Here is a 14,301-nt window from a genome sequence, read left to right on the forward strand (position 1 = left end):
TGTACATCTTGTTTAGTACTTCTCGATGAAGATTTTAAAAACAATTCCTTTAGTTACTGATATATCGACAGTGTAATGCAGATAGAGCTGTGTGAAACTTCAGCCGCAATAGTCAATCATCTGGTGAATACTGTGGATGAAGAAGCTATTCGAAGCCCAACTCATGGATTTTTGCCGTCGTTTCTACTGACTTGTGACATGGTGCATTTTCTTGGTGAAGCAGCACTTTCTTTTTTTTTAAATGCGGACATTTTTCGGCGATTTCGTCCTTCAAACGATCCAATAACGCTATGTAATAGTTGCTGTTGATGGTCCTTCCTTTTTCAAGTTAGTCAATAAAAATTATTCCATGGACATCCTAAAATACAGACGCCATAACCTTGCCAACAGACTGTTGAGTTTTCCACGCTTTGGAGCGGGTTCATCGTGTGCAGTCCACTCGGATGACTATCGATTGGACTTCGGAGTGAAATGATGGAGCCATGTTTCATCCATTGTCACATATCGACGAAAAAACTCGAGTTTATTGCGCTTGATCAATTTCAAACACTGCTCTGAATCGTCAACTCGTCGTTGTTGTTGGTCAAAAGAAATCTCGCGCGGCACCCACTTTGAACAGAGCTTTTTCATACACAAATATTTGTGAATGATATGATGTACACGTTCAGTTGATATCTTTAGAGTGTCTGCTATTTCATTCAATTTCAATTTACGGTTATTCAAAATCATTTTGCGGAATTTTTTAAATGTTTTCGTTCAGTTGATATCTTTAGAGCGTCTGCTATTTCATTCAATTTCAATTTATGGTCATTCCAAATCAATTTGTGGAATTTTTAAAATGTTTTCGTCGGTAACGACCTATTTTGGGCGTCCACTGCGTTCACCGTCTTCGGTGCTCATTTCACCACGTCTAAACTTAGCATACCAATCCTTGATGATTGTTTCACTTTCTTCATTGAGTTGCTTCACTCAAAATGCTATAATTCACAAACTAATGATCCGACGTCAAATTTGTACACGCTTCTTTTGAGGGTTAGGGCTAAATAAAAAATGTATGCGTTTAATTCTAGTAGCACCATCTATGTGTCAAGCCGGGGACTTTTCAATTGACTTGTGATGAATGAAATTGCCATTAAGTTTGGTTGGTTGTAAATTTTCTGGATTTTCAATAAGAAATCGCGTTAAAGCAGAAATTATTTATTGACATTCAAATTTTTATATTCATCATGGTAGTAGATCTAATTCTCATCTGTAATGATTAAACCAAGGCTGTCAAAGGTGACTCGTGTATTCAAATTAACAAAATGTATTCTAAACGAGTGAAAAGGTAGCATTATTATTAAAAATAGAACAATTATGTTATAAAAGAGAAAGTACTAAGTTCATTGAAGACTTGCATGCAAGGTATATATCAAAGAGTGAAATATAGAAAGAATCAAACATAATCTTATAATTTAAACATAAAGAGAATGTATAACATACTGAAGGCAATAGGATTTACTGCGCTGTATTAACATTGCATTAAATTGAAAAATGTAAAAATCACTCTTGGCAGGTGCTTACTGTGACAACTATATCTACTCTCCACTGCTATTATGCCAATAACAAAAGAAACAGGACTTGGAATGACAAAAGATCTCTCCTTAAGGATGTAGAATTGAATCAACAAAGATCAACAAATGGACTAGAGCTGTACAATGACCACGAGATCAAATGAATTTACGAAATTATCCTTATATAATATCGCCTTAAAATATTATATAAGGTTACTACATCACAGTAACGTGGAAGCTACAGTACATTACACAAGAAATCACAATATTGAAGCGAACCAAACCGTATGAAATTGTATAGTATATAAGTGTTATTCCTAACTTTAGCTTAATTGGTTGTCTCCTTGCTTGTATATTGATGCAAGTACAACAGAACAGTAGTAACAAATTAATTCATAAATTAGGATTATACTAAGAATATCTAATGTAAGATATAATTAATAAAAAAGATGAATTCAGCAAAAACACGACAACCAGGTAATGTGAAAATGTAATTGCAAACCTGCTTACCACTATTTATTTATTTAGCAAAAAAATATAATTATAATAGGTTATTGAAAAGTAGATTGATAGGACCTAATTCCAGAAACCCAACGATCTGCTTAATATATATGAAACCATCACCACTAAGGTCTATTAAAGTCTTTTCTAATGGAGAATTATTGCAGAACAAAACAAAAATAGCCATTAAAGAAAGGTTTCGATACTCCTCCAAATCATTTCAATTAGAGAATAATACACATAGGCCAGAAATTAATGTTATGAATGCTGTTGAATTGTTCTACGTCTCTTTTGCAACTAACCACATAAAGCAACAACAACGCATTTATAGGTTAATCTATTCCCGTAAAAATAAATGTCTTCAAAATTATTAGTTTTAGAGATTAACAGGGTTCATTATTATTATTTAAGAGAAATATCTGTCACGTGGAAATCACATAACATCCAAATGACGATTTATTCATTTGTATTAGTCATATTGGATAGAAATAAAGACCATTTTACTAGTTTAGAAAAGTTTAATATAAAAAATCTCAGAAAATCAATATTAGCGGGAAGCATTCTCTTTATTATTTAATAAAAAGACATTACCTGTTGAAATGTACGGTAAATAAAGTGTCGATCTGAATGTCAACAACATTTGTAAAAAAAATATCATTCTTTCTTCTTCGTTTATATAGAGTTTTCCAAGTCATGTGGAGTTGATATTGAAAGCTTATTTTTGATTAGATAGACTTAGATATTGATTGCTTATTTGTTATTATGTGAAGAATAGAATGTATTTCATATGCCTACTGTTATTCATCCAAGTAGTCTGGACGGTCCATTTTTCAGTTACTCTGTGTCATAGATCCGGGTGAATTTGAACGACGGTTTATGTTACAATTAATTGTAACAAACATTTAGGTATTTCCTGATAGATTAATTTAATTCGTTAACTCAGTCAAAAGGTATGGTGTTTTGAAAATGGAGATTCCAGCAGTAATTTTCTCATTCTCATAAGGGTCATTTAAAACCATATGATGTATTAATATTTATCTTCATGAGCTCTTAAATCAACACCATTGTATTTTTCACCAGAATTGGTTTTCTCGTTTTTTGTTTCAGATATATTAACGTTTCAAAGGTAAAACCCACTCTGGCTGGCCAATCCTTTAAAAAGTTGATGAAATTCTATAAAATAAATTCATTTTCATTTCGGATCATCGGTTCCGAACTAAATATTGACCATAAAATAATTTTGCACCATTAACATTATCATCATCATCATCAATCTATAGCTGACGTTTAGGAAGTGTTTACTCAATCAATACGCTGCTGTTGATGCCACAGGACCAACATTCTTCACTAAATTAAAGCATATTTGGTGATAAGCCGCAGTTGTTAAGGCCCCGGGCAATGTCAGTCTCCTATTTTCAGATCATTGTGGATGATCTTGATCCAATCTTTTCGGGGCTGCTTGCTGTGTCTTCCACCAAAAAGGTTCATTTCTCTAACTATATCTTCTATATCTGTGAGTAATTAATTCGACAAACATGGTCAAACCATTGCAATCTGCATCTCGAATGGTGTTCTTCACCTGTGCTCCGATTGTCGCATCTTAAACGGATGACTTCGTTTCTAATATGTTTCTATGTTCTATGTTAAAATTGGTTCTAAATTACGCTCGGAATGCCCGTATGAGGACGCTTACGCATGCGCCGTGTGACAGTTACTTACGGCGGGAAATTTAAAAATATTTAGCGGGAATTTTAAAAATTTGAGCGGGAAATTTAAAAATGTATAGTAAAAAATTTTAGCGAGAAATTAAAAGAAATTTTAATTTTACTGGGAAAATAAAAGAAATAAATATATTTAAATATATTTTATTGATATATTATAATTACATTAATTTTCCTTAACCATTAAGAAATTGATATAATCACAGAGATCTCCATCTCCACTACCCAAAACACGTAATCTACTGGTATTATCTTCTCTCTAATATTTAAAACAAACCTAAAACAAACATTAAAATAAGATAACAACCTACCTAAATTGAGGTACATTTTATCAAATATGACAACTGCAGTTCGGTCTATACAGTCAAGTTTCTGAACTAACGAAAAAAATTAGAGGTAACTACTCCAGCAGCAAAAAGGAACAGTATATAGTTTAGTATCTGCATTAATGTTCTTCTAGAAGGCAAGCAGAATATCTTCAATAACAGTTTATATCCTCTGCATTTCAATAAGGATAAAGCCATTAGTTTTTCATTCAACCTGAACCGACATTTACATTTGGCCACGTAACGGCGATTCCGAAAAGCTTAAACGTGGGACCCGATTTTTCCATATAACTTTCACTTCTAAATTTCTTTATTCTATGCTCACAGATAAACATGCGGAATGTGCCTCAAGCACCGCATCTGAAAGACGTCAAGTTTATATATGTCAGACTGTAACATAGTCCAAGTCTAGGTTATACGAGGGTCACTATTTATATTTCGGGAATTGGCAACACTATTGTCATGTGAGTCCATCTGATGGTTCCATCGTAAAGTTTGACATTTTTGGCAATATACGTACTCAAAACATTTTGTCACACGGCCGCTATTTGTTTATTTTATATTTAGTTGAAAGTTTCGTCTCGGCAAAAAATGGAACTGAATCGTCAACATTTTCGTGCGATGATTTTTTACAATTTTCGTCGTGGATTATCACAACAGGAGTGCACCAATCAACTTAAATTGACTTTTGACGATGAAGTTCCATCAAAAAGCACCATGTATCGCTGGTTTAGTGAATTCAATCGTGGCCGTAGTTCGCTGTACGACGAGTTTCGTGAAGATCGTCCAAACTCGGCTGTTGTGCTAGAAAACGTCGATGCTGTATTCGAAATGATTAAGCAAGATCGTCATGTCACCTATTGTGAGATTGAGGCATCCCTGAGCATTATTTCACCAGCATATATGCGATTTTACATGAACATGTAGCTGTGGGAAAGTTATGTTCGCGTTAGATCCCATACAATTTGACAATCACTCAAGAAAAGTCTCGTGTCGATTGGTGTAAAGAAATGCTTAAGAAATTCAATCGCAGTGCTTCGAAAGACATTTTTAAAATCGTGTGACAGGTGACGAATCATGAATATATTCATATGAGTGGAAAATGGTGGCCTGTTTCTTCGGGAAAACTGGTCATATTGCAACAGTGCCTCTAGAGGATCGTAGAACAATAAATTCTGATTGGTACACAACCATTTGTTTGCCAGAAGTCTTCGGTGAAATAAGGAAAACAAACAAGAGACGCCGGATTGTTCTTCATCATGACAATGCGAGCTCTCACACATCGGCTCAAACAAAAGACTATTTGAGCACTCAAAACATCGAATTGTTGTGTCATCCGCCGTACAGCTCTAATTTGGCACCCAATGACTTCTTTTTGTTCCCATCCGTGAAGAATAAACTGCGTGGTCAACGATTTTCATCGCCCGAAGAAGCTATTGGATGCGGAATGGAATAAATACAAAAAATTGAAAATTAGTTTAAGCGTTTGCAAAAGTGTATCGATCATCGTGGCGAGTACTTTGAAAAACAATAAAAATATATTCGCAGCTTAACTATTTGTTCTTTTTTCCTATTTCCGAAATATAAATAATGACCCTCGTGCCAAAGAATTGGCAAGATAATCGTTCGAAAGGGCAGATTTTAGTCTTGCTTGCAATATTTCTTCTCTTCCACATATACCATCTTAGAGAACCAAAAAGTACTGCAGATTGGTCAATTGGGCTTATTACTTCTGCCGTAAATATCACTATTTTCTGTATTACAGCTCCCAAGTGCCTGAACTGTTGCATTTGCTCCACCTCGGTCCCGTTAAGGTTTACAATATCAGGTGATCCATAAGTTATCAGGACTTCTTCAGGACGGTCTCTTATTCATTGATTCTTAAACGATATGTTTCTGCGGTGCAAACTGTATCATGAAGAATACTAGAACCTCAACATCCGTATCAGCGAATATAATGCTATCATTAGCGAACATCAGATCGGTCAAGTTTTCAGCATCATAGTGAATGCTTCTTTTTTAAAACTTTTCGAATAATTAGACCCATCAACTATTAGTTATGTTAAATAATAGTGAAGAGACGACATGTCCATGGCGAGCACCGGCTCGGACATCAAATGGATTTGACAAATTATTTCGCAGTCGCACACCTATAACAGAATCATCGTAAGAGACCTGAAAATGTTTAATGACTAAGTAGAACATATTCAGCCTCCAAAGCTGCTCAGTGCCCGGACCAGTGAATGCACACGAAAGCAGAGCGAAAATCAATAAAAACAATAGTTGCACGTTTTCCACATCTAACACGTACCTCCATCAGTTGGCTTAGCGCGAAAGTCTTATCTCGACAAGCAACCTCGATTGGGTCTAAACCCGCATGTTCTTCACGGCTTGTCTTCTGGTATACTATTTGAAGTATCCACCTTCCCAACAATTAATAAAATAGTTATAGCTCGATTTATATTGGTGTAAGCAGTTCGTGAAGACATTGAAACAACGCCTCCCCATCATTTCTGTTGTGATCTTGATCGTGACTTGATCGACTCCAGCGCTATTACCACATCTTAATGACTTTATTGCAGAAAAAAAATTCTGGAATATCAATTGCTGGCGGAGTTGCTGAACCCTGTGGTGGGTCATGATTATAAAGTTGCATGAAGAACTACATCCACATCTGCTTTTTGAATGTTATCGTTGGTAGATTTATTCCTTCGGTTCAATCTCTTAAGAGCTTAACACAACGTTCAATGTTCACGTTTCGATGCAGCAACATCCAAATCGGTGACCACTCCATTCTAGAAGGTTTCTCTTTCTAGTTTTAGTTTTTACCCAATACATCTATTTAATTTTCGGTATTTCTCGAGATCAATTACTTTTGCTTGTTTTCGATCTCCTACCATCTGTTCATTCGTCGGATATCCGGGGTTGTGTTTCATAACGAGCTGTTGGTTTTAGGTGGTAAGTTATTCATATGACGACAAATGTAAACCTAAGTCTTTCTATTCCCAATTACCTAACTTTTCCAAAACTTCTCCCTAGCCAGCTCCGGCAGAATCCCCAGCCACAATAGATTGAGCAGATGCAGGAATAGAATTAAAAACTTGAAGTTGATTGTAGAAGGTAAGTTTGGTCATATCTGCGCATGTTTCAGCAGTTGCGTGCATAGATACAATATATGTGTTCTCACCGAGCCGTGAATCGTGATAACGGCGATGCGATCTGATTTCGGCTGAAAAGCAATTACACTAGAGCACCATTTCCATAAAACTGGATACCAAGAGAAGCTATTCTCAAAGATTTGCATTCCACATGAATTAATGGCGAAAAATTGAACGAACCAAATTTCCTTTCACTGAAACGAAACGAAATCGATGCATATAAATGATTACAAACGATGAGAATAATAGGATATCGGGTAAACTTCACAAATGGTTGCAAAGGCCGCATTAATACTAAGAAAAATGGTATTACGTATTTAGGGGAAGGGGAAAGGGGAAAGGAATCATTATGAGGTGTTTGAAGCTGGACAAACAATTAGTTCATCTCTCTACTATCAACAATGTATTTGAATAAGACAGGTAATTAAAAGAAACGGTTGAAATTAGTCAGTAGGAAAGGCATTGTCTTCCATTCCATCCAAAGACTGTTGTTCGAAACCCCATTAGCAGTAGGCCCGTCCAAATGAACGATAGTTGTTAAATAGAAAAGTCTAAAACATAATTTTTAAAAAATCGCGCTAAAAAATGGATCCACTGTACAGACCGCACCTTAATACCGGTCCAAATACCATTTATTTCTCTGTCTAAAAAATTATCTTAATGGCGTAAAGCTCGCTCCAAAAAGGCTTATATTGTGCATGTACTACAGGACAATAGTCCTACAGGAATTAGGATTTTTCAAGAAACGTGGGAAAAAGACATCGATCAAAACGACATACAACGACACAATCCTATCAGCAAGCAATCTGGATCTCCTCCTTTTTAACTCCAAGCTTCTGTCCAAATTCCACTAGACTGTGTTAATTCACAGCAACTTCAGTTCGCCTTTGGTGGCGTTACACCTAACGGTAATGTAAAGTCTATTCAAAGTTTATTTGTATATGCATCATCGAAATTGGTGACGTTAATACGTCGCAATGTTGCCACATCAACTCTAAGTTTTAGTTCAGTTTGAGGCTTTGACATACAATAAAATCCTAATCTAAATAAAATAATTGAAAAAAATGTTATCAAATATAATTTATTTTAACATCACAGTACGTCTAAAAACTACAGTTAATTATACAGCCACAATAGTTTATAGGTTAGAGTTATAATCCCTTATCACTATTGCTTTCAAGAATTTTGCATACGTCTGACAACTGGACGACTCGGACAGGGTCATTCGTTTACGTGTTCAAACTAATCAGGCAGCATTGTGTCTCTTTTTATCTAGAATAAAATGAGAAACGAAATTTACAAATTGCAGCAGACAATAGATAAAACATCTTGATGAAGCATATACAAATAAACTTTGGATAGACTATATGTGACGGGAATCCACGTACTAGAGGTGTTTTCGAGGCTTGAATGTTTCTTACTTGGAATAGTTTATGGCTAGGAGTCTTTGAGCACTTTCAATCCACCTTACGGCTCCAACGTGATACTTTTGGCTGAACTCCAATTAACTAGACTAAGGGATTCTCCGAGTAATTGTGGAACGATTGCGAATCTAATGCCGGCCTGTCTCCTTTTCTTGATAGTTAAATTGATTCCGGTTATCTGAATGAATTCCAAAGAGAACAGCCTTATGGCCTTGCCGATAACCTACGGACTGGGCCAGTTAAAAAATTGTAAAGGGTTTTAAACACAAAAACAGTGCAGTCCATAGACAGTACACTACTAGTCGTATAATATAACATAGACATAACAAGCTATATATGACACACTATTATTGAAATATTATTAATGGAATTAATACATAGCATTAAAAAATGGAATTCGTACTGTGCTGAAAGTGGTAGTTGAGATGTGAAAGTAATTAACTTTTGTTGATAAAAATCCTCTAAAAATACTTTTTTAGTACTTTTCCTTAGTATTAAAAAATACTAAAAAAAAAACATAATATATTACCCACCCTTCCTATAAGAATCCTTGCATGCATTTTGATCAGTATCACTACAAGCAACTATAAAATTCGATAGTTTTGACCTTTTTCTACATACATAACCAGTATCCCTTTTAATATTATCGAGTTATTCAGTGTATAAAGATGCTAACAATGGGATATGGACGTTAAACATTTTTCGATAATTATGGTGATGTTGCTCCGTTATATCCAAGTTGTCGGTTTTAGTTTCAACGATATAAATGTAGTGATTTTGATATTATTGACAAGGAACGACCTAGACGATCCCAACTAATCTATCGACGTTAATTTAGTAAAATAACTGACGTAAAGTCATCCTCGTGTATGACACCGCTTGGCAACACTTTGCTAGAATTGTGAAGGATACAATGTTGCAGTTCGAAAGGGAGGTTCTACCGCACCCAACCTACTCACCAGAGATACTACCTTCTAGTCATCACTTGTTCAGATCGATACAACGTAGCTCACAATTTCGAAATGCTGAGGATGTGCGAAAATGGATGAATGGATATCGCCAGAGAAAGTTCTAGAAAATAATATTGTACAAATTTTTCTCAATAAATTCCTTATTAAAATTGCAAAAATGATCAGAGTACATGCAAGAACCTAATAGAAACTTAGTAATAAATCTAAATAATAAATAAAATATTATTTGACCTTTTTTGTTTTCGTTGCAGATCACCGCAGACTACAAAATCCGACGCCTCTGCGGGCCTTGCTTCAAGAACTTATACGTATTCCGCGATCGGGTGAAATCATTTCTCGAAAGGAAAAGAGACGAAAAAAAGAGACGGGCTATGGAAGGAAACGATCATGGTTACCAGTGCCGATGCCCCAGCTGTAAAAGCAAGTACGGAGCTCTACCAGTTCTGCTAAAGGGAATCGAGGAACAACACAAAATCGAATCTAGTCAACAGGTTGTCGATCAAAGTACTGTCGGACAACCCTACCAAGCGTACATGGGCTTTGATTATTCGCCTGATGTGAGCGTGATGACCACCCATATGGTGAATGACTATTCAACGCCGATACATCAAACAGTCAAATACGAAACAGAGATTAAGACTGAACCTTCCGTATCGCAACATAGTTACCAGAAACAACTGCCGTTTTATCCAATGGACGACACGTATCTTATACCGCAAGCTTTTCAGACGTCGAATGTAGATTACTCTACGCCTCTCAAGACTGATCCTTTTCCCAGTACCTCAATGGAACAATGTACCACTTCTCACGCTAACGAACTAAACGATTTTGATATAAATCTTTTCGATAGTAGTTACGAGCACCCCAACATCGAAAAAGCTCCTCTGCCTACGATGCTGAAAGATTTGGAAAATCAGAACCTGTCATTGGACCAACCTTCAACTTCTACGGGATTTTCCGGACACAGTCAGTCAGACGATAAATTACCACGAAGAACCATGACGTGTGTGCATTGCGGTAAAAAATTCACTCATAAGGGTGATTTCAACAAACATTTACGAAAACATACAAAAGAAAAGCCGTACAAGTGTTCTTTTTGTCAAAAACCCTTTTCCCATACCTCCAACTTACACAGGCATGAAAGGATACACAGCGGAGACAGGCCATACAAATGCGAGTTTTGCGACAAATGTTTTAATCGAACAGATAAACTGGAAAGTCATAAAAACAGTAAATTTTGTAAAAATAGAAGACGTTACAAATAAATTTTATATTAAAACTGTATTATTAGTTGCCTACGCCCCAATCCTTTTATTCCATTAAACGTAAATATAATAATTCACATAACATATAGATCCATAATTTTAAATACAATTTGTCTATTTCACGCATATTTTTCAAATACGCGAATATCCTTAAAACTATAATATAGTTATACCAAGTATATAAAATAACTCTCACATAAACAAGGGTAACCTAACCTAACGTTGATGTAAACATCATATTCATTTATACACTATCATATTGATGATTTATTACAAGAATGAAATTAGATAAAATATGCCGTACTTGTTTGTACGAAAAGCAAAATTTAAGGTCTTTATTTGATGCCTATCTTCCAAGCATGATAATGGCATTTACCTCTGTTCAGGTTAGTGTCCTATAATATAATAAACAATTCCTTGTTATAGTCTATAAGTTATTTCAGATTATGCAAGGCGATGGTCTACCCCATCAAATATGTACTCAGTGTCTAAGAGATGTTAGTAAAGCTTATGCTTTTAAGCAAAAATGTGAAAAATCAGATGCCACATTGAGAAATTATGTTAATATTAATTTCAATCCAAATATAAATCAACTGTGTGACTTACCATCTGATATTGGAAATAATGATGGCATTATGCCTGGTAATAGTATCATACCGAGCTGTAATGAAAGCATATTGCCTAATAATAATGTTATGTCATCTTGCAATGTTATATCTAATGGATCAATAATTCCACAAAATACATGTGAAAATAATGCAAATCTTATTGATATTCCAAATGCTATTAATGCTGTTGATAATAGTTTACATCAAAGTGCTTTTCCTGCTATAGATAATAACATGATGGGAAATATGAATGAAGTTAGAAATGATTTCTTTGGGAATAGTGATGTCTTGCAACAGAGTTCATTTTTTCAAGACATTTTCAATGATCCAACAAATCAATCATTTGTTGATAACTTTGCTAACAATCAATCAAATGCAGGTACATAAAAATAAATAATTCTTTATATTTAAATTAGTAATAAACTTGTTGAATTCGTAGTTGTATCAGATTTTGCTGAAACGATGCAAAGTCTTCAAACCATTGCTGAACAGTGTCTACCAGAATCATGGGAGAATGATAATCAATCGTGTCAATTAAATCCACCACAGGCACAGAATAATTTTGATTTAGTTGATAATTTATACAAATGCCAATTTTGTGAGAATATATTTCATGGTAAATAATATTCTAGCTAATATATAATCATATATATAATTGGTTATTTTAGATGCATGGTCTCTTGATGAACATATAAAAAATCAAAATTGTCAAGATAAATACTTTTCTTCCAATATTACCAATGAACTAACCAAAAGTATGTTGTTGGAGTATACTTTTGATACAAATTCAAAAGATAATTTCATGTTTGAGAATATTGAGCCAACTAATCAAAATTTATTGTGTGATGTAAGAGGTGGGATAAATTATGTTTCTAGTACTTAAATAATATTTACAGATATGTGATAGGACATTTACTGATCAGAAGTATTTGAAGAAGCATTTGAAAGATATTCATTTTATTGATACAGCATGTGTACAGGAAGAGAAAAGACACAGTTGCACAGTTTGTGGTAAAAGGTAACATAGTTTGATAACATGATTTACAGTATAATAAAGTGTATTTTACAGGTATAGGCAGTATAAAGTTTTACAACTTCATATGCGAACACACACTGGTGAAAGGCCATTGAAATGTGACATCTGTTCACGAACTTTTGCTTTACCTAGTTGTCTAAGGAGTCATAAAAAGATTCACGTGCAAGAAAAACAATATGAGTGTCATATTTGCAGGAAAAAATTTAATAACAAATCAAATTTAAGTGGGCATATATTAACTCATTCTGGTAAAGCAATTATTAATTTATATTAAATGGGGTTTTTCAATATATATATTTTATTCATTCATAGGTGAAAAGCCCCATATTTGCCCCACTTGTGGTAAGGGTTTTGCCACAAATACCAACCTGGAAATACATAAGCGTCTGCATAGTGGTGTAAAACCATTTGTTTGCACTTTCTGCGATAAAGCATTTAACTGTATGTTGAAATTAATTAACTCGGTTCTTCTATATTTCTATTTGTTATTTTAGCCAGTACACAATTGAGAAAGCACATGATGGTCCACACTGGTGAAAAACCTTATTCTTGTTGGATATGTGGACAGTCATTTAGAAGAAAAGAAACTAGGGATACACATGCCAGATATCACACCGGCGAAAGACCATATAATTGCAAAATATGTCAAAAGAAATATATTGCAGCGAGTCATTTAAGAGTATGTAAACTCAACTACCTTATTATAAATTAATTGACACTATATACATTATCATGTTTATATAATATGTGTATAACAGTAAGGCACTTACCTGGTATTATTGTTTTTATTACAGGATCACATGAAAAGCCATAGGGATGATAGAAAATTCAACTGCATGATATGTCCGAAAAAATTCTTAGATATGAAGACGTTAAAAAGTCATATTCTTTCACATACTGGACAAAAACCGTTTTCCTGTCAATTTTGCGGTAAATGTTTTGTACAAAGTAGCGGTCTAAACACTCACATCAAATCCTGCCATAATCAACAACAGTAAATGACATTTATATTATTTATGAGATTTATAAGACTATCCAAAGTAGGCTGTGATAAGTATTAAATAAATGTAGGAATAATATTAACAGTAACGTTTCCGTTTCTACCTTTTTTTCAATGAACTAAATTAAAAATAAAATTCTTGTAGTTACCTGGGTTTAATTAATTGTTATAGCAACTGTCAGACATTAAATTTTAGGCAATAAGAAACAATTTTAAAAATACTTGTTAGTTCAATATCAGTCGTCATAAAAACATTATTTTATGTTTTTTTTCCGGTTTTTTTTTTTTTTTATTTTAGGTCCGTTATTATTTTTTCTTTAAAAGTATATGTTATCATATTAGCACGTTTAATTTACGTTCGGTATTTTGCTTATTTTAAATCGGTGATGGATACAAAAAAATATTTGTATATTTCGCCCTTATAAATGCTGGCTAATAGTTTAAAGTAAAAATTAAGTGGCAGTATTATTAGTGTAGTACTTTTTTAATGTTTATTATCAAAAATAAATAAAAAATGTTAAGGTAATTCAGATTAATTCATCAATTATTATTATAAATATGAATTAGCATTAGATAATAGAATTATTGGAAGATTCAAGTATATTAGATAATATTTTGGTTTTCCATTATACCGAATCTCTTTACATAGTTTATGGAATTCTAAACACAGTTATTTTGTGTTTTTACTAACAGTAAGACTTCATATATTTATTAGAAATTGTCAGTTTGATGTTTTAT

The 14,301-nt window shown here is 33.9% G+C and overlaps 2 protein-coding genes across 2 annotated transcripts in view; both read left to right on the top strand.

The window, feature by feature from the left end:
* The window catches only part of LOC143195164 (uncharacterized), a 54,420-nt gene extending 43,487 nt beyond the window's left edge, over window positions 1-10,933 (top strand). Inside the window, exon 2 of the mRNA XM_076402109.1 lies at window positions 9,906-10,933. Within this exon, the coding sequence (XP_076258224.1) occupies window positions 9,906-10,919 (1,014 nt within the window). The 3' untranslated portion in view covers window positions 10,920-10,933. The remainder of the gene's footprint in view (window positions 1-9,905) is intronic.
* A 183-nt stretch (window positions 10,934-11,116) lies between these two features.
* On the top strand, window positions 11,117-13,648 carry LOC143195163 (uncharacterized). Its single transcript, XM_076402107.1, has 9 exons — window positions 11,117-11,305; window positions 11,363-11,906; window positions 11,967-12,143; window positions 12,196-12,374; window positions 12,424-12,545; window positions 12,597-12,811; window positions 12,876-13,004; window positions 13,058-13,242; window positions 13,358-13,648. The coding sequence occupies exons 1-9, from the start codon at window positions 11,198-11,200 to the stop codon at window positions 13,559-13,561; spliced, it is 1,863 nt and encodes a 620-aa protein (XP_076258222.1). The 5' UTR covers window positions 11,117-11,197; the 3' UTR covers window positions 13,562-13,648.
* Window positions 13,649-14,301: the final 653 nt, after the last annotated feature.

Source organism: Rhynchophorus ferrugineus, unplaced genomic scaffold (assembly GCF_030347505.1).
Source record: "Rhynchophorus ferrugineus isolate W39M unplaced genomic scaffold, kcgeb_rfMv2 rfM4, whole genome shotgun sequence".
Lineage (NCBI taxonomy): Eukaryota > Metazoa > Arthropoda > Insecta > Coleoptera > Curculionidae > Rhynchophorus > Rhynchophorus ferrugineus.